The 25,851-nt window shown below is 42.5% G+C and overlaps 1 protein-coding gene across 4 annotated transcripts in view; it reads left to right on the forward strand.

Annotated features, from left to right (window-relative positions):
• Positions 1-17,552: 17,552 nt before the first annotated feature.
• Positions 17,553-25,851, forward strand: part of BEGAIN (brain enriched guanylate kinase associated) — a 213,026-nt gene continuing 204,727 nt past the window's right edge. For all 4 annotated transcript variants that reach the window (XM_063439149.1, XM_063439152.1, XM_063439150.1 and 1 more), the window contains exon 1: positions 17,553-17,835. In XM_063439149.1, coding sequence (XP_063295219.1) covers positions 17,822-17,835 — 14 coding nt within the window. In that variant the 5' untranslated portion in view covers positions 17,553-17,821. The remainder of the gene's footprint in view (positions 17,836-25,851) is intronic.

A 25,851-nucleotide genomic window follows, 5' to 3' on the forward strand; every position in this document is an offset into this window, starting at 1 on the left:
TCCTGTCTCCAGACACGTCAAAACAGCCCACAATGGGGACCCTAATGTCCTCAAATTTCTGGGCATTGAATTGATCAAACCAGACCAGAGAAAAGGCAACTGGGATCAACGTCTGAGAAGACGCGAATGCTATTGGATATACCGCCTAAAAACATTGTCCCCTAGAGGACTCAACGAAGGGTTTTCATATACCCCCTTTATTTAATAAGTCTCTACAAATAACATCTCTGAATCAAGAGCAATATAGTTATTGCCAGATCTTAGCGAGTCCAATTACTTATGAACATGTATACTCTTTAACGTATAGGTATACAATTTTTTAATCACCACAAGCACTAATCTAAAAGGATTTTCTGTGCCCTCCCCCCTCCGCCCCCCCCCTCTCTCTTCACTACTCCCCCTGTCTTTACCTTGACAGACAGAGTCACCATCTGGGCCGATTCCATCTCCTTTGAACCTTGCCCACCGCTAGATGAAGGACTAAATATCAATAAGAACACACATTGGTGTACTTAACCCCATATTCTTTTTCTTATGTTGAGACATAGGAGTTAATACTCTGTTTTCGTCTCTACAGAAAGTAAAAGGCAATAAGTACTCGTCCTCACAAAAGGTGAGCCCATACCTTGAAAAGGATAAAAAGTTTCTGCACCCCTTAAAAGATACCAAATAATAGGATATATACCTCTTTAAATAATGGAGACAACATAGTGGCGAATAATAAACCCAATCAAAACTCTCATCGTATATATCTACAACTACTAACTAAGTATACTTTAAATGGTGTGCAGATTTGTAGCATATATCTACACAAAATTGGAATCAGTAGTAAGACAGATAATTCACACTGTCCTGATAGTTAAGAGAGATTCTCTATGTCCCACTGTCCACTATGGAACTTATACCTAACTCTCCAATGTCCTTTGTTAACAGAAGAGTCAGGTAATTGAATGGCACATTTAGCTGCCAGCCAGCCTGATTATGCTCCATTGTCCACCATGGAGCTTATACCTAACTTTCAAACGTTCTTCGTTAACAGGAGAGTTAAGTAATTCAATGGGACATTTGGCTGCCAATCATTCTGACGTAGCGGTTCACTCCGCCCACCCTTCTCACACGTGATCGCACTAGCGACACGTCATCAATGACGTCATTGACGTTCACTTCAGGGATTGGCCAGCCTACATTTAAATACCGAGGGGAGACCGGGCGGCAAATTCTATCCCCTGACGAAGGAGTATCATACTCCGAAACGCGCGTCGGGTTTCGTTGCAGGTGGATTCCTCACTCACTGAGCACTCACTGAGCACTATGCACGTGGGAATCCCCTTCTGATCACTTTTATTATTTTTTCCTTTTTTCGTTAATTTGATGTTTGTTCATTTGAACTTACAAGCTGGACTAGTGTAACGGCAGCTCAAGGGGACAGTCTGCAGGGCTTACTAGCGATAGAACACCCACGAAGGTGTTGGGGGGAGTTTATAGGAGATGAGATTTAGAGGATTACTGGGTATTGTAACCTAACTCTAACATATAAACCATCATACATCCGATTAACCTCTTACACCCCACAACTATCCTGTTAAGCCTTTGTACAATGGACACTTTATGTCCTTTTTATCACTGTGCAACTCTGTCCCTCTTTACCTAACCGTCCAACCTCTGGAAGATTCAAAGGTATCTAATCTACTACGTTTTTCCCTTCGTTTCTCCTATGTGGACACTGAACAGGGATATTTACACAGTATAGCATTTTTTTATGCTCTAATTCCTACCCTCTGGTGTTCAAACATATCCACTGGGAATTTCGCAGTTGTTTTCACCAACATTTATTGGACACTGCCCAATGTATCCTTTCTCTAGTCTGCTCAAATAAAGTTACAGTTTTTACTGTTTATGCCAGGATACATATCTTGCTAGTGTTTCCAATATTGTTGTGTGTAACCTTTAGATACCTAGTTACTTGGACTTAACTGTAGGCATATCTCTATATTTAACATTGCTTTATTTTTTCTCTAACATACCAGGTGGATTGATAGCTCTTTCTCTCCCTTTGCTTGGCTCTGCAAGCGAGAGTGGGGGGAGCTGTCTAATCTGTTCTATCTTTTGTAAATTGTTTATACATTTGGCTCAGTCCTTAAGGGATTAAACACCTGTTTTTGAACACCTAAATAAAATAGCCTATTTAAAAGAGACTACTTTTAAGAAAATTTAAGAGAGTTACGATAACTTTACAATAACTACTCAAACATCTTGCAACTTTCTGAAAATATATATTTTTGTTAAGTGGTTTTGGATATTGTGACCGATATTAACATAAGTCTCAGCAGACCATATATTAAAAATATTTTGTTCTAAAACCATAATTCAGTCTGTATCAGATTTCCCCCATGACTTCCAAATATCAGACAAGGCATTAGATCCAGGCCTAACAAGTGAATCTATCTGAGGTGCTTCTTCCTCCGTCCATGAAAGGGTTGATTACCAAGCTCATACTTTTATTACAAAATGTGAAAATCCTTGATTAAAAGGCTATTTACTAGCCTGGGTATTGTCAAAACATTTTTGTGGACAACATTTTTTGTGGACTGGTTACGACTTGTCCATTAACTTTCTCCACCCCTGGAGCAGACAAAAGACTAACTACATGCTCCTCATTGGGGTACATCATTTATATGATAACTGTCAGGATCTGATGTCCTATTCCAGCACTCCAGACTGTAATAGTCAATCACACTTGGAGTTTCAAATTGACAACATAGGGTCCATGTCGTCTTCTTCTCACTTGTCCACCAGAGAGAGGACCCCTGGACCTCTCCTTTCAACCAGTACCTTCCAGTATTCATAGGAAAAAAACAAGGTGGAACCTTGTCAGTGGTGTAGAGAAAATATGTGAGATGAATTTCAGATGGAAAACAATATCCATTCATGTAAACTTCTTGGGTCTTTGCGTGCCCTTCCCCACAGAGTGCTAAATGGTGGGACAGTGGAGAGTTGACCTGGGCCTAGCATTAACACTGAAAAATGATTAATTCACTAAACTGAAAAACATTGCATATTTTCAGCCAAAATGGTAGAATTGGGGAAAAAAAACAATATCTTCAACTTAGTAACTGTCCTTTGCCACCCCCTTCCTTACGTGTTCTTCTTACCTTCAACACTTCAAATGAACAGAGAGTGACACTTTTACTATAGGGTTGTGTGAGGGGATATGACCAGGGGTGGACTGTTCTGAGAAGTTTCCATTGACTAGTAAACTAGTCACTATTTGCGCACATACACTTTTAATTTAAAACAAGAACAATGTATTATATTTACACAGACTGATTTCTAAATAGATTTAGTGCAGTTTAAAGACACATGATTGTGAGTATTATTGTTGTGGAGCTCTGGCACAAATTCAGACACACTAAGCCTGTGATACTCCTGCAAAAGAGGGACATTGGTACAAAAAAGTGGGACAGATGGATTTGGCTCCAATACAGGGACTGTCCCTCCTAAACAGGGACTCTTGGGACATATGCTTTTCCTTAATATTGAACCTTAATGAATAAACTCCAATTTATTAACACATGATCCACACATGGCACCAAATGTATAATACCAACATGTTTCCCTATGCAGCAGTGTTAAACTAGGTTTTTCTAAGCATAATCTTGTTTAAACTAGAGCTTCGTTAAAAAAAGAAAAACACTGTGGATTTAATATATATATTGTTAAATACTAATGAACGTGCTCAGTAATGGGTAACTGCATCTGGTTTTTAGCTATTGCTGCCTCCAGCTACACTAATTGTAAACAGACATGGGATATTACTTTCACGGTACATCAGAGCAGCCCTTATAAGCTACTGCCTTGCCCTATCAGCTTACATGTTTCACCATAAAATTTTGTTCTACAACGCATTAGATCCTCAGTTCAAAACAAAATGTTGACTAGAGGCAGAATTACCGAGGCCTTTCAGCCATTTTATTGCTGAGACCGTTATAAAATCCTTTACTTTTACGTCCGGGTTTTGACATTTTGCTCATGGACTTCTTAATGAGAAGGTCACACGACTCAAATACACTTCGTAACTACTGTCAATGCAAGTAAAGTTGTATTAGGGCTATAAATATTCTTTAGAAGCCTATAAGGTCATGTTCCGTCTAAAGTGGTGGTCAGAGCTAATAGGTGTAATGTAAATAAAAGAGTGTAAACATTGTGTGTACCATATTAAATAGAGTAAAAAAGGCACAAGTCAGTAAAGTTCTAAGTTTTGAAGTACGGTAGCTTTTTAACTTTTTTTTTTTTTTTAAAAACAATATTTTAACTTTTAATTTACATTATATGCTTGGGTCTCCTGGCACAGCCAGGGCATACAATGCAAATGAATTTAACTCCCACGCTGCCATGGACACAGATGCACATGTTTGAGAGAAATGTCCATCCACGCATGCTCTAGTAAGCAGTTCTCAGCAGATGATTAAAGCTTTTATAAAAACCTGATGGACAATTACCATTCTGATCTAATGTTAGTGTTTTAACATTTATTCTTAATAAAGACTGTATTTGCAGAGAGCACACATTTTTTGTTTTGGCCTCTCTATTTTACCCCACCCACTATCCTTATTTTGACTAGGTCTGTTTATTGTGGATTTCTGGAACGGTTACTTTTACATATATCAATATAGGCAATACATTATACTTACAAACTTTTTTTTAATACATTTTTTGTGGTCCTAAATTAATAAACGTTATGTGATTTGATTTCCGTCTGTATTTCTTTGCATTTGTTCTTTAGTTTGGTATTGCACTCAAAGGGTCGCTAACTTGCTCACTAAATAGCTTTTTGAAATCTGAATTAGAAAAATGCTTTCAACTTGGCTCTTGTCACAGATAGAATATTTGAATGCCTCTCAATTAAGGGCCTAAATCCCTCTGTCCCTATTTTATATCCTAATATCCTTTTCTAGAAGGTCCATATTGTTGTATTGTCTGAGTGTATGACAGAGCTCCCTAGCAAGTCTTTAAACTTCAATAAATGAGACAATTTGATAGAAATTGCAGAGTTTTCCTGTGTTACTTCATTAGAAGTGTCACTCAGAGAGCCACTAGAAACATTTAAACCCTGCAATGAGAACATTGACGTTCTGCAGAAAGGCAATGTTTTCAGTTGCAAGGATAACATGCTGTCGACGTGGTGCCCAGACCACTTCACTGAGATGAAGTAGTCTGGGTGCTTATAGTTTACCTTTTAAGAATTGAATCTACAAAACCTTTAAGATGGTGGACCAACATGAAAAAAAAAAAAATTGTTCTGGCTATAGCTGTCGGTGGATCTATTAACCAGATTGATATGAGGACTATCTTTAATGAAAGCGATCTGGCTGCAGCTAAATAAATTAATGTTGTTTGTGCCAAGAAATTGTTGCATGTGGTTGTCTTTTCTGCTTAAAGAAACACTATAGGGTCAGGAACACAAACATGTATTCCTGACCCTATAGTGTTAAACACAATATATATATATGCCCTGCCCCCTAAATAAAGTTAATAAAGTAAAAATCTTACTTTTGTTGCAGTCTGCTGTTTCTGGTTCTGCCCCTGATCTGCCTGCTTGGCTGACCTCTTCATTAGTGGTGATCAGAGCCAATCACAATGCTTTTCTATAGGATTGGCTGAGAATATCAAGGAGGCAGAGCCAGCACAAGCCAAACACAGCCCTGGTCAATCGGCATCTCCTAATAGAAATGCGTTAAATCAATGCATCTCTATAAGGAAAGTTCAGTGTCTCCTTGCAGAGGGTGGAGACCATGAATGCCAGTGCTACACACTGTGCAGCACTGACCCAGGACACACCTCTAGTAGTCATCTAAGTAGTGGCTGCTGGAGGCTCCCCTAGGTTGTAATGTAAACACTACCTCTGGGGGAAAAAACAGTGTTTACTGCAAAAAGCCTGCAGGGACTGATTATGCTTACCAGAACGAATACAATAAGCTTGTAATTGTTCTTGCTGACTGTAGTGTCCCTTTAAATTGGTACACGTCCAGTGACAGCCATGCTCTTACGAGAATTACTGGAGGATATGACAGATGCCTTCTAGGTTTTTTTAATTGGGATAAATCTAAATATATATAATGGAATCTTGGTTCCATTCAATCTGAAACCTATATTAACATTGCAACAATTTGACTACTCCAACCCAAACATAACAAGATTTTGCTGACTGTGTCCTTGCAACACACTGGTGTCTAGAGACCAACACACAGCAGTCAATGTCTTAGCAGTTTTCACAGAATGTAAGACCAAAGTTGTGAATAGTCATCCAGAAACTGCTGAGCGTCGATTTTATATACAAATCAGTGCTAGAAACCATGCAAAACCCAGCACCGGGCGGTATCTGCTGGGGACAAGATTGGAGGCCTTGCCAGGGTCTACTCAGACCCTAGAGGCACCTCTGAGCAGCTGGCACCCCACAAAAACCACGGCCTCTAAAATTGGCCTCAGCACATTAAGGGTATTTCCAGGTATCCATTGATACCTGGTGTTAGTGGTGATTTAACCCTGCTCACTCCACAATCTTTTAATAGGCATTTAAATGTCTATTTAAATAGCGCTTTGACGTGTTGGTTTTCAGCTCTGCAAACGGCCCATTTAAAAGTCTGGAGTCACTAAAAATATCCCCAGTAGCTATGCACACATTAAATCTACAGTGTTATATGCCCCTCTACAGGCTTTAAAGCCCACATTATGTAACACGTCATATAATGCCCAAATGGCATTAAAGGGTTAAGTGGGCACTCCGTTGCCCAAATGCTAAATAAATACATCAATGTTTTGTAGATATACCCCAATGAAAACATGCATGCATTTAATTGATCAATTATTACATTCAATATATTAAAGCATGGTTTGTAAAAGCCACAGATCTCTTGTCTGCAGTCATTGCAAGCCCTCCCCTTCTAGCCCAGCCCAGACTTTCTGTGGCTGTCCAATCACAGACTTCCCAGTTCAGCTCAATGAGAGGTATATGCGATGCAGGTGCTCTAGGCATTTGCCTTACTCTTGACTAGTGATGTACCGAACTGTCCGCCGGCGAAATTAGCGTGTTCGCGTTCGCCGCAGCGGGCGGACACATGCGCAGTTCGATCCGCCCCCTATTCGTCATCATTGGGCAAACTTTGACCCTGTGCCTCTCGGTCAGCAGACACATTCCAGCCAATCAGCAGCACTCCCTCCCTTCCACACCCTCCAACCTCCCTCCCAGCATCCATTTTCGATTCATTCTGAAGCTGCATGCTTAGTGAGAGGAGGGAAAGTTTAGCTGCTGCTGATTAGATAGGGAAATTGATAGCTAGGCTAGGGTATTCAGTGTCCACTACAATCCTGAAGGACTCATCTGATCTCTGCTGTAAGGACAGCACCCCAAAAAGCCCTTTTTAGGGCTATAACATCAGGCTGCTTTTTTTTTTTTTTTTTTTCTGTGTAATGTAATTGCAGGTGCCTGCCTGCCAGCTTCTGTGTCAGGTTGGATGCCTTGCCCATTTGCACAGTCAGTGCCACCACTCATATCTGTTTTAACAATTGGTTAAGCTTTAGATTTTAAATAAATATTTTTTTTCACTGAAATAGAAGAGCAGTTGCCTGCCTGCCAGCTTCTGTGTGAGGTTCACATTGGATACTGTGCCCACTAGCCCAGTGCCACCACTCATATCTGTTTTAACAATTGGTTAAGCTTTACATTTAAAATAAATATTTTTTTTTCACTGTAATAGAAGAGCAGTTGCCTGCCTGCCAGCTTCTGTGTGAGGTTCACATTGGATACTGTGCCTACTTGCCCAGTGCCACCACTCATATCTGTTTTAACAATTGGTTAAGCTTTACATTTAAAATAAATATTTTTTTTTCACTGTAATAGAAGAGCAGTTGCCTGCCTGCCAGCTTCTGTGTGAGGTTCACATTGGATACTGTGCCCACTTGCCCAGTGCCACCACTCATATCTGTTTTAACAATAGCTTAAGCTTTAGATTTTAAAGAAATCATTTTTTTTCCACTGTAATAGAAGATCAGTTAGTTGTCTGCAAGCGTCTGGGTGTCAGGCCTACTTCAGCGTGTGCTCTGCAGACCTGTGCCAGCGTGCTTTGACAGTTGCCAATCATATCTGGTGTCTCTTTAGCGTGCTTTTACAAAGAAAAAAGGTTTCCAGTGTAAGCTAATAGCAGACAGTCAGTGTCCTTCAAGCGGCTCTGTCAGGCCTTCCTTCAGCGTGTGCCCTGCACAACCCTGCCAGCGTACTTTGACAGTTGCCACTCATATCTGGTGTCTCTATAGCGTGCTTTTACAACCAAAATTTTGTTTCCACTGTAATAGAAGAGCAGTTGCCTGCCTGCCAGCTTCTGTGTGAGGTTCACATTGGATACTGTGCCTACTTGCCCAGTGCCACCACTCATATCTGTTTTAACAATTGGTTAAGCTTTACATTTAAAATAAATATTTTTTTTCACTGTAATAGAAGAGCAGTTAGTTGTCTGCAAGCGTCTGGGTGTCAGGCCTACTTCAGCGTGTGCTCTGCAGACCTGTGCCAGCGTGCTTTGACAGTTGCCACTCATATCTTGTGTCTCTATAGCGTGCTTTTACAACCAAAATTTTGTTTCCACTGTAATAGAAGAGCAGTTGCCTGCCTGCCAGCTTCTGTGTGAGGTTCACATTGGATACTGTGCCTACTTGCCCAGTGCCACCACTCATATCTGTTTTAACAATTGGTTAAGCTTTAGATTTAAAATAAATAATTTGTTTTCACTGTAATAGAAGAGCAGTTGCCTGCCTGCCAGCTTCTGTGTCAGGTTGGATGCCTTGCCCATTTGCACAGTCAGTGCCACCACTCATATCTGTTTTAACAATAGCTTAAGCTTTAGATTTTAAAGAAATCATTTTTTTTCACTGTAATAGAAGATCAGTTAGTTGTCTGCAAGCGTCTGGGTGTCAGGCCTACTTCAGCGTGTGCTCTGTAGACCTGTTCCAGCGTGCTTTGACAGTTGCCAATCATATTTGGTGTCTCTATAGAGTGCTTTTAAAACCAAAATTTGTTTTTCACTGTTATAGATTGAATAGCAGTTACTTGTCTTCAAGCGGCTCTGTCAGTCCTTCCTTCAGCGTGTGCTCTGCAGAACTGTTCCAGTGCACACTGCCAATCATATCTGGTCTCACAGTGCCTTGCACGCATAGTACCACTAATCCCCAAACAAATGACAGGCAGAGGCAGGCCACCCCGCAGGGGCCGTCGTGGTCGTGGTGCTGTGATTCCCTTTTGCCCTAGAATAATGCCCAGTTTTCAGAAGCCATGTACCCTGAACTTGAAAAGTTCTGAGGACTTAGTTGACTGGCTAACACAGGACACCCAATCTTGTACAGCCTCCGCTCGGAACCTTGACGCACCATCCTCCTCCAGCTTAGCTTCAGGCACCTCTCAAGATACCACTCACCCGCCTGCCGCCACCACCAAAACTAGCACCACAGCCGCTTTACTTGGTATGTCAGAGGAGTTATTCACACACCCGTTTGAAGAAATGAGTGATGCGCAACCATTATTGCTAGAGGATGTAGATAACAGGGATATGTCTCAGGCAGGCAGCATTAAACACATGGAGGTACGGTGTGATGATGATGATGTTGTACCCGCTGCTGCTTCCTTTTCTGAGTTGTCAGATACAAGCGAAGCGGTTGATGATGACGATGCGTCCATGGATGTCACGTGGGTGCCCGCTAGAAGAGAAGAACAGGGCGAAAGTTCAGATGGGGAGACAGAGAGGAGGAGGAGACGAGTTGGAAGCAGGGGGGGTCGTCGCAAGGAGCTAGTGGCACAGTCAGACAGCATGCATCGGCACCCGGGGTCAGCACGACAGCACGCCAATCAACGCATGCTGTGTCCACCACCAGAATGCCGTCATTGCAGAGCTCAGCAGTGTGGCATTTTTTTTGTGTGTCTGCCTCTGACAAAAGCGATGCCATTTGCAACCTGTGCCAAAGGAAACTGAGTCGTGGGAGGTCCAACACCCACCTAGGTACAACTGCTTTGCGTAGGCACATGATCTCACATCACAAACGCCTATGGGATCAACACATGAGTACAAGCAGCACACAAACTCAAAGCCGCCATCCTCCTCCTGGTCCAGCATCTTCAGCCACGTCAACCACTGCTGTCCTTCTTGCCCCCTCTCAACCATCCGCCACTCCGTCTCCCGCCTTGAGCAGTTCCCGCTCATCTGCCCACAGTCATGTGTCTGTCAAGGACATGTTTGAGCGTAAGAAGCCAATGTCACCAAGTCACCCCCTTGCCCAGCGTCTGACAGCTGGCTTGTCCGAACTATTAGCCCGCCAGCTTTTACCATACAATCTGGTTGAGTCTGAGGCGTTCAAAAAATGTGTAGCTATTGGGACACCGCAGTGGAAGGTACCCGGCCGGAATTTCTTTTCACAAAAGACAATCCCCAACTTGTACTCGATTGTGCAAAAGGAAGTCATGGCATGTCTGGCTCACAGTGTTGGGGCAAGGGTCCATCTGACCACTGATACCAGGTCTGCAAAGCATGGTCAGGGCAGGTATATCACCTACACTGTGCATTGGGTAAACCTGCTGACGGCTGACAAGCAAGGAATGCGTGGCATTGCAGAGGAGTTGGTGACACCGCCACGAATTGCAGGCAGTCCTGCTGCCACCTCCTCTACTCCTCCTACTCCATCCTCTTCCATAACCTCCTCGGCTGAGTCCTCTTGTGCCGCTGCTTCTTGCTCCACATCAACGGCACCCCCCCAGCTCCCCAGGTACTATTCCACATCCCGGATACGGCAGTGTCACGCCGTCTTGGGTTTGACTTGCTTGAAAGCAGAGAGTCACACCGGACAAGCACTCCTGTCCGCCCTGAACGCACAGGTGGAAAAGTGGCTGACTCCGCAGCAACTGGATATCGGCAAAGTGGTGTGTGACAACGGAAAAAATTTGATAGCGGCATTGAAGTTGGGCAAGTTGACACATGTGCCGTGCATGGCACATGTGTGTAATCTGATCGTACAACGCTTTGTGCATAAGTACACAGGCTTACAGGAGGTCCTGAAGCAGGCCAGGAAGGTGTGTGGCCATTTCAGGCGTTCCTACACGGCCATGGCTCACTTTGCCGATATCCAGCGGCGAAACAACATGCCAGTGAGGCGCTTGATTTGCGACAGCCCTACACGTTGGAATTCAACACTCCTAATGTTCGACCGCCTGCTCCAACAAGAAAAAGCTGTTAATGAATATTTGTATGACCGGGGTGCTAGGACAGCCTCTGGGGAGCTGGGAATTTTTTTGCCACGTTACTGGACGCTCATGCGCAATGCCTGTAGGCTCATGCGTCCTTTTGAGGAGGTGACAAACCTAGTCAGTCGCAGTTGTGTGTGTGCGTGTGTATGGCTGTCTGCCTGTGTGTGTGTGTGTGACAGGGTGAAGATTTCTTGCACATGGGTGTGACAGGGTGAAGATTTCTTGCACAGGGCGCCCAAAGGCCTAAGGCTGGCCCTGCGCATGGGTCAGTGGCTCTGCACCAGACTTCCCTCCAATTGATCAAAGTTAAAGGATTTCAGGTGGACTGATTACAATTACAGGGCCTCTAAAGAGTCCTGTATTGTTATTTGTCATCACTACCTTCCCGCGTCGGGAGTGGGTCATTTGCGCCCCTGCTGCCTTCCTTGCATGTGGTAGCTGTTTGTCAGGGATTTGTCAATCCATATCTGCCAAGTGACCCTATGTAGGGGTAACAGTCCCTATTCTGCTCTGTGTCAGTGTGTATCATGGTCTCTGTGGACAGGGAACAGTCTCTATTCTGCTCTGTGTCAGTGTGTATCAGGGGTTTTGAGGACAGGTGTCAATCCATATCTGCCAAGTGACCCTATGTAGGGGTAACAGTCCCTATTCTGCTCTGTGTCAGTGTGTATCATGGTCTCTGTGGACGGTGAACAGTCTCTATTCTGCTCTGTGTCAGTGTGTATCATGGTCTCTGTGGACGGTGAACAGTCTCTATTCTGCTCTGTGTCAGTGTGTATCATGGTCTCTGTGGACAGGGAACAGTCTCTATTCTGCTCTGTGTCAGTGTGTATCAGGGGTTTTGAGGACAGGTGTCAATCCATATCTGCCAAGTGACCCTATGTAGGGGTAACAGTCCCTATTCTGCTCTGTGTCAGTGTGTATCGTGGTCTCTGTGGACGGTGAACAGTCTCTATTCTGCTCTGTGTCAGTGTGTATCATGGTCTCTGTGGACAGGGAACAGTCTCTATTCTGCTCTGTGTCAGTGTGTATCAGGGGTTTTGAGGACAGGTGTCAATCCATATCTGCCAAGTGACCCTATGTAGGGGGAACAGTCCCTATTCTGCTCTGTGTCAGTGTGTATCATGGTCTCTGTGGACAGGGAACAGTCTCTATTCTGCTCTGTGTCAGTGTGTATCAGGGGTTTTGAGGAAAGGTGTCAATCCATACCTGCCAAGTGACCCTATGTAGGGGGGACAGTCTCTATTCTGCTCTGTGTCAGTGTGTATCATGGTCTCTGTGGACAGGGAACAGTCTCTATTCTGCTCTGTGTCAGTGTGTATCAGGGGTTTTGAGGACTGGTGTCAATCCATATCTGCCAAGTGACCCTATGTAGGGGGAACAGTCCCTATTCTGCTCTGTGTCAGTGTGTATCAGGGGTTTTGAGGACAGGTGTCAATCCATATCTGCCAAGTGACCCTATGTAGGGGTAACAGTCCCTATTCTGCTCTGTGTCAGTGTGTATCATGGTCTCTGTGGACAGGGAACAGTCTCTATTCTGCTCTGTGTCAGTGTGTATCAGGGCTGGGCTTTGAGGACAGGTGTCAATGTTAGGTGATTTCTGCCCTTTATGGATTAAAAGCAGACTCTGCATCAACTGTGCAATTTTCCATGGGAGTTTTGCCATGGATCCCCCTCTGGCATACCACAGTCCAGGTGTTAGTCCCCTTGAAACAACTTTTCCATCACTATTGTGGCCAGAAAGAGTCCCTGTTGTTTTTAAAATTCGCCTGCCCATTGAAGTCAATGGCGGTTCGCGCGGTTCGCCAGTTCGCGAACATTTGCGGAAGTTCGCGTTCGCCGTTCGTGAACCGAAAATTCCGGGTTCGCGACAACACTACTCTTGACTTAAAGCGGCACTTTCATGCCGAATCCCGTTTTTTTTTTTAACTCCCCTCCAGCCTCCACTACATCCAATTGACCCCTTAGTCACCCCAAATGCCCCTAAGCCCCCCACATTACCTCTTTTTTAAATTTTGTATTTTCTGCCCCGATCTTTATTCAGGGCGCCGCCATCTTTGTGTGGGTAGGTGAAGTCCCTGTGGGACTCGTCATCTGCCCACACTAGATAGCGCTGAGATTCCCGCACATGCCCAGTGAAACACCTGGACATGCGAACGGGAATTTCGTCTATTCATTCATTCATCAGACAGACGAATTAATGAATAGAAAAATCAGACGAACAAACTAACACTGAATATCCGTGTTCGTTTGTTCTTCAGTTTGTTACAAGGAGGGAGCTACCGGCAAGCAGCTAACCTCCTTGTAATATGTAAAGATAGAAGCGGCAGGGAGCAGTGCTCCCCACCACTTCATAAGCCCCCCAGGTCCCCCTCTCACTCTATGGGGGTCAATATGACCCCCATAATAGCATAAGGGAGATTAAAATCTCCCGAATACCCCTACTCGCTATACCGCGTGTAGGGGCATGTCCACTAAACAGTGAGCAGCCAGTGGATGCTCACTGTAGAAAAAAATGACATAAATTACAATAAGGGGGGACGGACCTATTGTCCTCCCCCTGAGCGGCGGGTGGGGGCCATGAAGTTAATGAGGGGTGGCCTACTGTCCTCCCCCCCCCCAGGCCCCCACCCCTGAGCGGCGGGTGGGGGCCATGAAGATGGGGAGGGGACCTACTGTTCTCCCCCCCCCAGGCCACCATCCCTGTGCGGCGGGTGGGTGCCATAATGATAATGAGGGGGGGACCTACTGTCCTCCCCTCCACGGCCCCCACCCCTGGCCAATAATGATAATGAGGGGGACCTACTGTCCTCCCCCTCTCCGGCCCCCACCCCTGGGTGGCGGGTGGGGGCCATAATGATAATGGGGGGGAACCTACTGTCCTGCCCACCCCTGGGCGGCGGGTGGGGGCCATAATGATAATGAGGGGGGAGGGGGGACTTACTGTCCACCCCCCCGCCCCAACCCTTGCACAGCGGGTGGGAGCCCTAAGTCAAATCCACCCCCCCATCAAAGGTGACTAGTGGTCCCCAAGCCCCTAGTCACCCACCCCCCCACTCAAATAAAAAGGCCCCTACCTACCCCCCTCACCCTAAAAAATTGTAAGGGGGGAATAAAATAACTAACCTGTAAAGTAAAATTAAACTTCCCATTCCACGTCTTCTTGTTTCTAAAATCTTAATTTTTCAGCCCCAAAAAAGGCCGAATAAAAATCCATCATACCCGTCGAACATAAAATAAAATAAAAAACCTGAGCGCAAAAAAATAATCCATCTTCACCCATGGAGGGCTCCGCGCAGACTGAGCTCCGCCCTGCAATTAGGCTAAGAACACTGATTGGTGGGTTTAAGCCTTCTTTGGAATTTTCCCATGCTGTGTAAAATGACACCGAGCGCTGTGATTGGATGGCTTGAAATCCATCCAATCACAGTGCTCTGTGTCATTTTACACAGCGTGGGAAAGTTCTTTGGAATTTTCCCACGCTGTGTAAAATGACAAAAAGTTATTTGGAATTTTCCCACGCTGTGTAAAATGACAAAAAGCACTCTGACACGCCCTGCGGAGCTCAGTAGGCGGCGTGCCCTCGAAGGGTGAAGATGGATTATGTTTTTTAGCGTCGGATTTTTTATTTTTCGTGTGGATTTTTTTTGCGCTCAATTTTTTAATTTTATTTTAAGTTCGACGGGTATGATGGCTTTTTATTTGGCCTTTTTTGGGGCTGAAAAATGAAGATTTTAGAAAAAAGAAGACGTCAAATGGTAAGTTTAATTTTTCTTTTACAGGTTATTTTATTCCCCCTCACTATTTTTAGGGTGAGGGGGGTAGGTAGGGCATAGTTTGATTTGGGTGGGGGGGTGACTAGGGGCTTTGGACCCCTAGTCACCTTGATTGGGGGGGGGGGTTTCATTTAGGGCCCCCACCCACCGCTCATGGGTGGGGCCCGGGGGGGAGGACAGTAGGTCCCCCCCAATCTTTATTTAGGGCCACCACCCACCGCTTAGGGGTGGGGGCCAGGGGGGGAGGACAGTAGGTTATTAGGTTTTTTGGTTTTGTTTTTTTTACAGTGAGCTGCCACAGGCTGCTCACTGTTTACTAGACATGCCCCTACTCGCGGTTTAGCGAGTAGGGGCATAATTTACTAAGTAATTTTTAGGTCTTTCAGCCTTTTAGTAGATAGCTCCCTGATACCATGGGAATTAGGGAGTTATCTACTAAGCGGCTGCAAGATGCAGCCGTGGCAATGAATAGGATCGGAGTTTCATTCATTCAAATTAAATTCCTATACGAACAAAGTGCCGAATTGCGTTCTAAAAGAAACAAACATACTGTTCTCATTCAGTTAGAACGCAATTCGGCAGTTTCGTCTAAAATGACAGGAAGCATCGCGGGAACACAGAGGAAAGGTAAGGATTATGGGAAAATTGCTCTGACCAGCGGAAATGAAGCACACTTTGCTCCTCCGCTGGTCAGAACTTTGTCTTATGATTTTAAAGAAAACTATAGCAGACAGGAAGAAACGGAGAACAGATCCCGAGAGAGGGGGGGAAGAGGAAGAGATTGAGGAAAGGTAAGTTCGGCATGACAGTGCAGCTTTAAGCTTCACTGAGCTAAACAACCAGGAAGTAACAGGACTGATTTTTACCTAAATGACAGCCTGGAGGGTGTAACTAGGTTCATGTATAAAAGTTTAAATGTCTATTGTAATCTGCACTTTTTGTAAAAATGGGAAACACTCTTCACATATATTATCCAGTTGCAAGGTGATGGACTATGTTAAAATGAAAGATGTAAGTGTGAGATAAATATCTCCTGTTTGTCACCAATGTAATGGTTTATTTTGGGAGGAAATGAAAAGAAATACAAAAATACCCTACAATCTAGAGTTTAAATACATTTTAAAAATGTGTCATGCAGTCAGAGTACCTATATGTATATAAAATTGAGATGCTCCATTCTATTCCATCTTGAGATTCTACCCTGTAGAAATGATATATTAACAGGGGTTTAATACTAAAGTTACCTAAATAATGGCCGCCAATAAGCACTATAGGGACGTAACAACTTTTCCGATCTACTCTGGAGGGTATTGATCAGTACTTACATCTCTAAAAACCCCTATACTATTTATTTTGTTCAGCATGGCTCTATATACCCGGACCATTCTAAATGCATTGTTTCTGCTTATCACTTTTACTGTCAATAAGCTTTGTCAGGTATAAGGTCCGTAAATATTAGTCATCTCAACCATGGGTCGGGTTGACAAATCACCAATTCGAATAGTAATGCCTATTTAAAAATAAATAATTTTAAATAGCATACTGTAGGACCCTGCATTAACCAACCGCCCAACATGTGTATTTCCCATTGCTGTCCTGATATTGCCACCTTAACAAAAGGTAACCACCTATGATCTTCTCCTGTATCTTTTTAAACACACATCACCGTGTCTGTAACTGGTAACCTTTAGATGGAGATCTGCAGTCCTAATTTTCAACATTTCCTTGAGGCACCCCCAATGTAAGCAGTCACACTGTTTAGTGATGGTTTGGCTTCTTTTCCTGTTGTGTCCTGGGCGCTGCCCCTTGCCTCCTCTTTGGCCAATTAAGCCCGGTGGTGCAGGGTTTAGTTTGAGTGAGAGTGATCAGCTGACGATCTCCGCCAATGAGCTGGCCCTTTACTGCGGGCCTTCACACAGAAGATCTTACAGAAGCTCCTTGGTGGGACAAAAGGCGTGGACTGGTGTCCTACATACCCAAGGTAGGAAGTCAAATATTTACTAAACAGTCTGACTACCAACATTGGCGAAGTGTGGCCAGGTTACTACTAAAACCAAAACCACTACTGCGCATTGTAGTAATTATTATGGTGCCTGAAGTATTCCTATAATAAACATGTGATGTCATCCTATTTAGACCTATAGTCAATGTAGAAAAAGTTCAAATTATTATTTTAAAAAATTGAAATTTTTGGTGTGAAATCAACAGTAAAAAATATGCTTGTTTAATTTTTTTAAACAAATCCTTCTGATTTATCCTGCACGTATTAAATATTGTAATAATGAATAATTTATTATAATTGCTTTATAGGTGTCTACATTTGCTTGTAATGCAGATGAGAAACCAGCACGCCATTTCAACTTTTCTCAGAGAAATCCAGCAGGCACAGAACCTGTTACTTGCGTTCGTTCGTTCTTTTTTTTTTTTTTTTTTTCCTCTCTCATTTTCCGATTTTGCTCTACAACTGAGTCATTCTCTTGCCTATGGCTCGTGGGTATACAGGCTTCTGCAGCGTGCTGCATTATTCCTGAGTTAATCGGCCACTGTTATCTTCTCCTAATGCAGATGTGATTTATTTATTTTTTGCATTTGTTTGTTTTTTTTCTTTTCGTTTTTTTTTTTTCCTTTAACCTTCGTTATTATTATTAACACTTGCCTAAAAACCATCAATAAGGCTCAAGCTTTCTGATAAATCTGTAGAGTGAAATCCTCACGAATCATTCTCATGAGCCTCATGTTTGATTTCTTGTAGGCCTTTGCTGCAGACATGGAGAAATTAAGGTAAGTGTCTCTTTTATTTACATTTGCAAGACATGTTGAATATTTGAGCACCCTTCAATATTTCCGACTGCTCGGTTTTTAATAGCTAGATTTAATTTGAAATGCTGGATTGCATTGCTTGGCGATGTAGATATTAGGGGATGAGGAGGTAGTGCAAGTAAAAAAAAAAAAAAAAATGAATGTGGATTATGTATTTGGGGAATAAAAATCTGCTTTTGCACACATGCACTTTATTTAATAAGAGGAATAGCTTAAATTCTACATAGTCTGTGAGGTCGTTCTTTTTCGCATCCTTTAGTTTGTACTATTAAAATATTACATTATACATGTATTACTTTTATTATCTTATTATCAAAAAGTGGCATTCTAAAATGAAATGCATCCGGTGGAATCTTGGCTCACGAATTACGAGTTAAACACCCTGCCTTCCCAACCCAAGGGTTAAATATATTACAATGTGATCTGCTTGCTTGCAGAGCTGTGTTGCTTGCATTTACCTTGTCTGTTTCTGTATCTAAAGACGCAGCCTCTAAGTGTCTTTTGTGTGTGCAGCTGTGTCTTATTGTATTTGTAACGGTTTGAAGTCTTATTGAATTTCTTTGTTTGTTTTTTTGTTTTTGAAACGAGCGCTGATGTTCTACATAAATTGTCACTGCGAAGAGTGTTTCTGAGCAAAAACAGTCTTCCACTTGTCTTTCTTCTGTTCTAATTCTCACAGCTGCAGATTGCACTGTCTGTTTTATATTTACGTGAATGAAAATTTGCAGACAACACCTCTACACAATGTGGATCAGGTCACTGTGTATTACGCCTTTCCCCAAAGGAACTTGCTTTGGAGCCTACCTGTTTAAAGTCATAGCATCGTTTCTTTAAACGATGCTGGAATTCTGGTTAAAAATGTACCTTCATTGATAAAAAAAAAAAAAAAAAGAGTCTAAGGGATATAGTGTTTCTTAGTCAGCGATGAAATGGTTAATCATATATGCCCCAGCACATATACACAACAGCATTGCTCAATAAGATTGTAGTGACATTAAATGCACTGCAAGATCTTTTCAGAGACTTTTATATGAATGGTTAAGGATTTGAGAGTGGGTTCATTAAAACATGATTTCAGAGTAAGCATGGGCCTCTAGTGAGCTATACCGTGTATTATTGATGGCCATTCATACCCTGTCGTATATGTTCTAATGTTCGTGTAAGTCATTATTGCTTTATTTTGATCAATAAAATGACACGTTCACACCCTTATAGGGCAAACCTAGGCAACCGGTTTTACTCCTTTTGAGAAGCTAATCTAAAAAGTGGATAAATACATCGTATATGATATAGGACTGCAATAAAACGCAGTAATAATATACTTTTTTCTTTTCCCTTTTCTTTTCTTTTCTTTCAAAACTACTTCGGTTAAATGGGATATCTGCCTACTGTGCAGTAAACAAAAATACTTTTATTGATAAATTATGAGATGCACATTTTTTGTTTTGTTCTGTTCTTTAAGCTTTTAGTTTCATGTGTTTTATAATTCTCACGTTGTTTATTTAAAATAGAATTGTTTATTGGAATTATTAGATCTGATAATTTCTTTAAACCCCCAGCTGTCCCACACAAAAAAAATATATATATCTTTAAAAAAATATTTATATTTTCTATTTGCTCGTTTTCTACATATTTCATATAATATAGCTGATTAGCTCTTTGGGGTAACTTGTGGAGATTCAGCCATTTTCTCCCTCCATAGCTGGGGTCTCTACAGACCTATTTATGAGATTCTTGGATTCTCTCATTACTTGAGTTTCTCTGGGTCTCTTGCACAGATGTCAAAGTTTGTATTCTCTATATAGTTGGGAGTTTACCAGAACTCACACAGAGATTGTGCACCCAATGGTCAAGGACCGAGACGGCACAATCAAATGAGGTCTTCTGAGTAGATTGTCGATAAGATGCACTATTTCCCCACAATTTCATTTTGTGGTATGTTCATGACCCAGTGCGTGGAAAGACCTTAGTCTGCCAAGTCTGCTTAGTCCCAAAGAAGTGATTTCCAGGTAATTATATTTTTTGTTCATGAAGAAAGCTGAATCAACCTCTTTCTGGACCTTTGTGACTTGGGTTTCTATTTCAATTGTCTCCATTCTCAATGTCGTATATAACTTAAATAATGAATATTTCCATGCCAAAAGGGCAGATGAGATTGTGCAGAATAATCCAAATGCATTCAGTTGGGTTTATTTATTGTTCTATTGGATGTACCGTAGATACTCGAGTATAAGCAGAGTTTTTCAGCACATTTTTTGTGCTGAAAAACCCCAACTCGGCTTATACTCAAGTCAGTGTCTGTATTATGGCAATTTACATTGCCATAATACAGACAGGGGCTGGCAGAGAGTTTACTTACCTCTCCTGCAGCTCCTGTCAGCTCCCTTCTCCTCCGCGCCGGTCTGTTCAGCACCTCTGCCAGCTCACAGTGTAAGTCTCACGAGAGCCGCACTATGACCCCGCGGTTCTCGCGAGACTTACACTGTGAGGCTGACAGAGGAGCTGCACGGACCGGCGCGGAGGAGAAGGGAGCTGACAGGAGCTGCAGGAGAGGTAAGTAAACTCTCAGCCAGCCCCCCTCCTCCCCCACTGAACTACCAATGCCACTGGACCCCCAGGGAGTGAGAGCCCCCCCTCCCTGCCATGTATCAAGCAGGGAGGGGGGATGTAAAAAATAAATACATAATAATAATTAAATATTAAAAATAATAATTAAAAAAAATAACAATATAACAAAAATTAAAATAATAATTAATAAAATAAATAATATAACAAAAAAAAAAAATAACAATAATCAAAATGCCCACCCCCCACCAACACATACACTAACACACACTGCATCACACACACTCACACTTCATTCATATACACACACTGCACTCACACACACTGCATTCATACACACACTGCACTCATACACACACTGCATTCACACACACTGCACTCATACATACACACACTGCATTCATGCACACACTGCACTCACACACACACTGCATTCATACACACACTGCACTCATACACACACTGCACTCATACACACACTGCATTCACACACACTGCACTCATACACACACACTGCACTCATACACACACACTGCACTCATACACAAACACTGCACTCATACACAAACACTGCACTCATACACACACACTGCACTCATACACACACACTGCACTCATATACACACACTGCACTCATATACACACACTGCACTCATATACACACACTGCACTCATACACACACACTGGACTCACACTGCACTCATACACACACACTGCACTCATACACACACACACTGCACTCATACACACGCACTGGACTCACACTGCACTCATACACACGCACTGCATTCATTATATACACACACTGCATTCATTATATACACACACTGTAAATAAATATTCAATTAATATAATTTTTTTAGGATCTAATTTTATTTAGAAATTTACCAATATTTCCCACCCTAGTCTTATACTCGAGTCAATAAGTTTTCCCAGTTTTTTGGGGTAAAATTAGGGGCCTCGGCTTATATTCGGGCCGGCTTATACTAGAGTATATACGGTATATGCTTTAACTATCCAAACCTTGTCTGTGGTTGGAGAAGGCTATATAGGGTTACTCCAGCCAAAAAAACTGTGTTTTCATAAAACACTAGTTCTGGTCAGAGTAATCCTTGATGTACAAGTCTTCCCCCCACACCTCACTCCAGCATCATGGCCAAGTACTCCCTGCAACCCAGTCCTCCTTAGCAGACATCACTACACCTTGCCATTGGTGGAGGGATGTCAGGAAGGATAGAGGCAGCATGGAAGGCGAGGGACGGGCTGTTATTGGCTGTCTAGCTCCTGCACGCTGTGCTAAACTGTGCAGGATTCACATTGGTAATGCCCCAATGACTCACCTGGAGGTGGAATTACACAGCTTTTAACATTTCATAGTGAAACTCATAGTGCACATATAGACTCCAGGCACCATGTCCACTTCAAATCAGTGAAACTGTTATGGTACATTAAATAACCCTTAAAGGCCTCTATTATTTATTTCCAGGGCTGGACAACATATTAAATATTTTTCTCACACTAGAGTTTTTGGCTTAGGTGGGACTAAAGGATTGTTATTTTTTTGTTTTGTCTTTTTATTGTGTGTGTGCATGCATGCATGCATCTGTGTGTGTGTATACAAATATGTATTTGACTTTGGGTTTCTGTATACAAACCTATATACACACACACACACACACACACACACACACACACACAATCAGAAAAATGCCAAATTGTTTAGTTTATTTGTTTTTTTTATTTATTTACTACTTGTCTCCTCTTAATAGTTTTTTCAGAGCTAACAGGCAGTTTCTTAAACAAAGCATTAGCATACTTTCCATGTCCTAACCAATAGACACCCAGGTTTTAGACCATCCGACTTTGGCCCCATTTATGGCTTTGAAACCCCAATGCTGTGTCAACACAAGATTATTACAGATAAGTAGGCTGGAGATAGCGGTCGAAACGTTTACATCATATGAACAGTATACACATTCTGTTGCATTTGATCTCACATTCTTTTTGTTTGTAACTTTTCATGATCCCACATTGGTGATCCATAAAAGGGCAGTAGCAAGTGGATATACATATCTTTCCAATCCAACATTGCTTTGTGAGAGGGAGCAATGCTGATGGTTTTCCCTTCCCATGTTTGGGCCAGTAATTAGCAACTGACCTGCAGCGTTTAGTGCTCATGTGTCTTATCCAGAGTAGGCATGTTATGTTTATTATAGGAGTAGCCTTGCGCACAACAGAAACATTGAGATCAGTTGAACCGCCTCATCGGGGGGAGGGGAGATTTCAGGCAGACCAACTTGCTTCCATGTGGAAACAAAATGCATGAAGAAGGTCATGTAGGCCGAAACATTGCATTTATTTTCTGCTGTATCCTGTGTGCACCAATAATCCTGACTATAGAGTCACCAACACTGTGAAACTTGAGAATGGTATTTTGTTTTTACTGTGGGGGAGCATAGATCCCTCTTTCATGGTGCTCCTACTGGGGTGCTGGGAATCGGGGACCAGTCATTACCTAGAGTGCCACGCCACCATCGGAATTCTGTCCGTGGCATTTTGGCTCATCCAAATTTTATCCATTCAAACAATTCAGGAAAAATAATTTAGACGACCCAAAAGGGCACGAAAATGGACCAATATGTATATATATTTTGCAGTGCGGTGATAGGTGCGTTGATCCGTCATTTGGTTCACAAATCAAGTGAGAAGAAGTAACCAAAAAAGAGAAAAAAGGAGCGGTGAAAACAAAATCTATGTTTATATATAATATAATTATTAAACATATAAATATAGATCTATTTTTTTATTTAGATTTTTTTGGTCTTGTTTTATGATTTGTGAATGTAGTGTTTCAGAGTTAAAGAGTTTGGACAATCAGCTGTTAACCCTACATTCGGACAAACACTCAAATCTAATGCCTACCTTGTACTAGGCATGGACATCACAAGGCATTTTATCAATATATTGTGTCAAGCATCCTTCTAAGGATGTACAACTACATATGTTGTCAGGGGCGTATTAGCCGCGAGGCAAACAAGGCATTTGCCTTGGGCGGCATTTTCCAGGGGGCGGCAAAAAACGCCGCCCCCAAATGCCTTGCGGCTAACAGACATGCTGGGCTGGTTGCTAGTTGCTGGGCGGCCGGCGAGGGAGCTCTTCCCCTGAGCTCTCTGCTCAGCTCCCTCGCGCGCCGCCCGCAGAGTGAGACTGGGAGCCGGAATATGGCGTCATATTCCGGCTCCGCCTCCCAGCCTCACTCTGCGGGCGGCGCGCGAGGGAGCTGAGCAGAGAGCTCAGGGGAAGAGCTCCCTCGCCGGCTGCCCAGCCTGCCCGCCAGTGCCGCCCTGCAGCCACTGGACCACCAGGGAATGGGAGAACCCCCCCACCCCCACCATTCCCAAAGGTAAGGAGGCGGGGGAGGGGGAGTAAATAAAAAAAAAATGTGTTAATGTGAGTGTGTGTGTGTGTCTCTGACTGTGTGTGTCTGATAGTGTGTGTGTGTCTGATAGTGTGTGTGTGTCTGTTAGTGTGTGTGTGTGTGTGTGTGTCAGTGTGTGTGTCTGTGACTGTGTGTGTTAGTGTGTGTGTGTGTGTCTGTTAGTGTGTGTGTCTGTTAGTGTGTGTGTCTGTTAGTGTGTGTGTCTGTTAGTGTGTGTGTCTGTGACTGTATGTGTGTATGTGTGTGTGTGTCTGTTAGTGTGTGTGTCTGTTAGTGTGTGTGTCTGACTGTGTGTCTGACAGTGTGTGTCTGTTAGTGTGTGTGTCTCACTGTGTGTGTCTGTTAGTGTGTGTGTCTCACTGTGTGTGTCTGTTAGTGTGTGTGTGTGTCCGACTGTGTGTGTTTGTTAGTGTGTGTCTCACTATGTGTGTCTGTTAGTGTGTGTTTGTTAGTGTGTGTGTCCGACTGTGTGTGTTTTAGTGTGTGTGTGTCCGACTGTGTGTGTTTGTTAGTGTGTGTGTCTCACTGTGTGTGTCTTTTAGTGTGTGTGTGTCCGACTGTGTGTGTTTGTTAGTGTGTGTGTGTGTGTGTCTGACTGTGTGTGTCTGTTAGCTAGTGTATGCGTATCTGTCAGTGAATGTGTGTGTATTTAGAAGGCGGGGCAGGGGGGAAGGGTTGGGTGGGGGTGGCGCGCGCGGGGGGGGGGTGTCTGAGTTTTGTCCTGCCTAGGGCAGCACAAAACCAAGATACACCACTGTATGTTGTATGGCAGAAAAAACAATCTAGTAATCAGCTTTTACTAGATTCCTCTTTTAACAACCCAAGTGATGGTAAACAGCCCTTCCATTACAGGACAATGCAAACCGTGTCTTCAAAGTAAACAACCATCTATTATTATTATTATTATTATCATTATCACTATATATATTATTTTTTTTTATTTTTTTGTAAGCTCTCTCTTGGTAGAAAAAAATAAAATAACAAAAACATGAATTCAGCAATGCAGTAAAGGCAGCATACAATTGCTCCACCTGCCTGTATTTATTAATGCATTTTGAAACTTAACAGTCCTCATTATAACTACAATTTTTCTTTACTAAATAAGAAAAGGCTCTGTTTCTAATCTTAAATAGTTGCCTTTTCGAAACTCAGGTCATGTAGAGAATAATTGCACTAAAAATTAAATTGACCATGCAATATTTGGTTGTTCTCGAAAGACTGAAAAGTACCTCTTTCAATTATTCACTATAAGGAATTCAATGTATTCTGGGAAAATGCATTTTTTTATTTTTTGCCGTTATCTCTTTCCTAAGTACATAGTGTAGGGAAATAGATTTTTATCATTAATGTGAATAAACTAAGGTGACTTAAACAAATCCATCCAATAAAAAGAAATTTCATCTATTAGCACATATCACACATATTTGAGAGTAACTAGTTTTTCTATGTAATTAAAACTGATACCAAAAGTTAAATTATTATTTTTTTTAATTCTACAAATTGTCTCTCCATGAAAGGAACATAAAATTGCCTCCAATGCTTTAGATCAACTTACTTATAAAGAGACATATCCAGACTTTGGATCAAAGGTGCCACTGTGTTCTTCCACGGAAAAAAAAAAGTTTTGGGGGTAAAAAATGTTGGGGGCTTAAAGGAAATTTGTAGGGATTGTGCACATTAAAATATTTCTTCAAAAACCTGCTGAGTAGAACTTCCAAAATAATGGGAAGCAAGCTGTCTTATAAACCAGCTTTAAAGGGACACTATAGTCACCAGAGCAACTACAGCTTATTGCATTTGTTCTGGTGAGTAGAATCACTCCCTTCAGGCTTTTTGCAGTAAAAACTGTCTTTTCAGATAAAATGCAGTGTTTACATTACAGCCTAGGAATACCTCCATTGACCACTCCTTAGATGGCTAATAGAGGTGCTTCCTGGGGTAGTACTACACACTAATCAATGTCTCCACCCTC

Source organism: Pelobates fuscus, chromosome 13 (assembly GCF_036172605.1).
Source record: "Pelobates fuscus isolate aPelFus1 chromosome 13, aPelFus1.pri, whole genome shotgun sequence".
Lineage (NCBI taxonomy): Eukaryota > Metazoa > Chordata > Amphibia > Anura > Pelobatidae > Pelobates > Pelobates fuscus.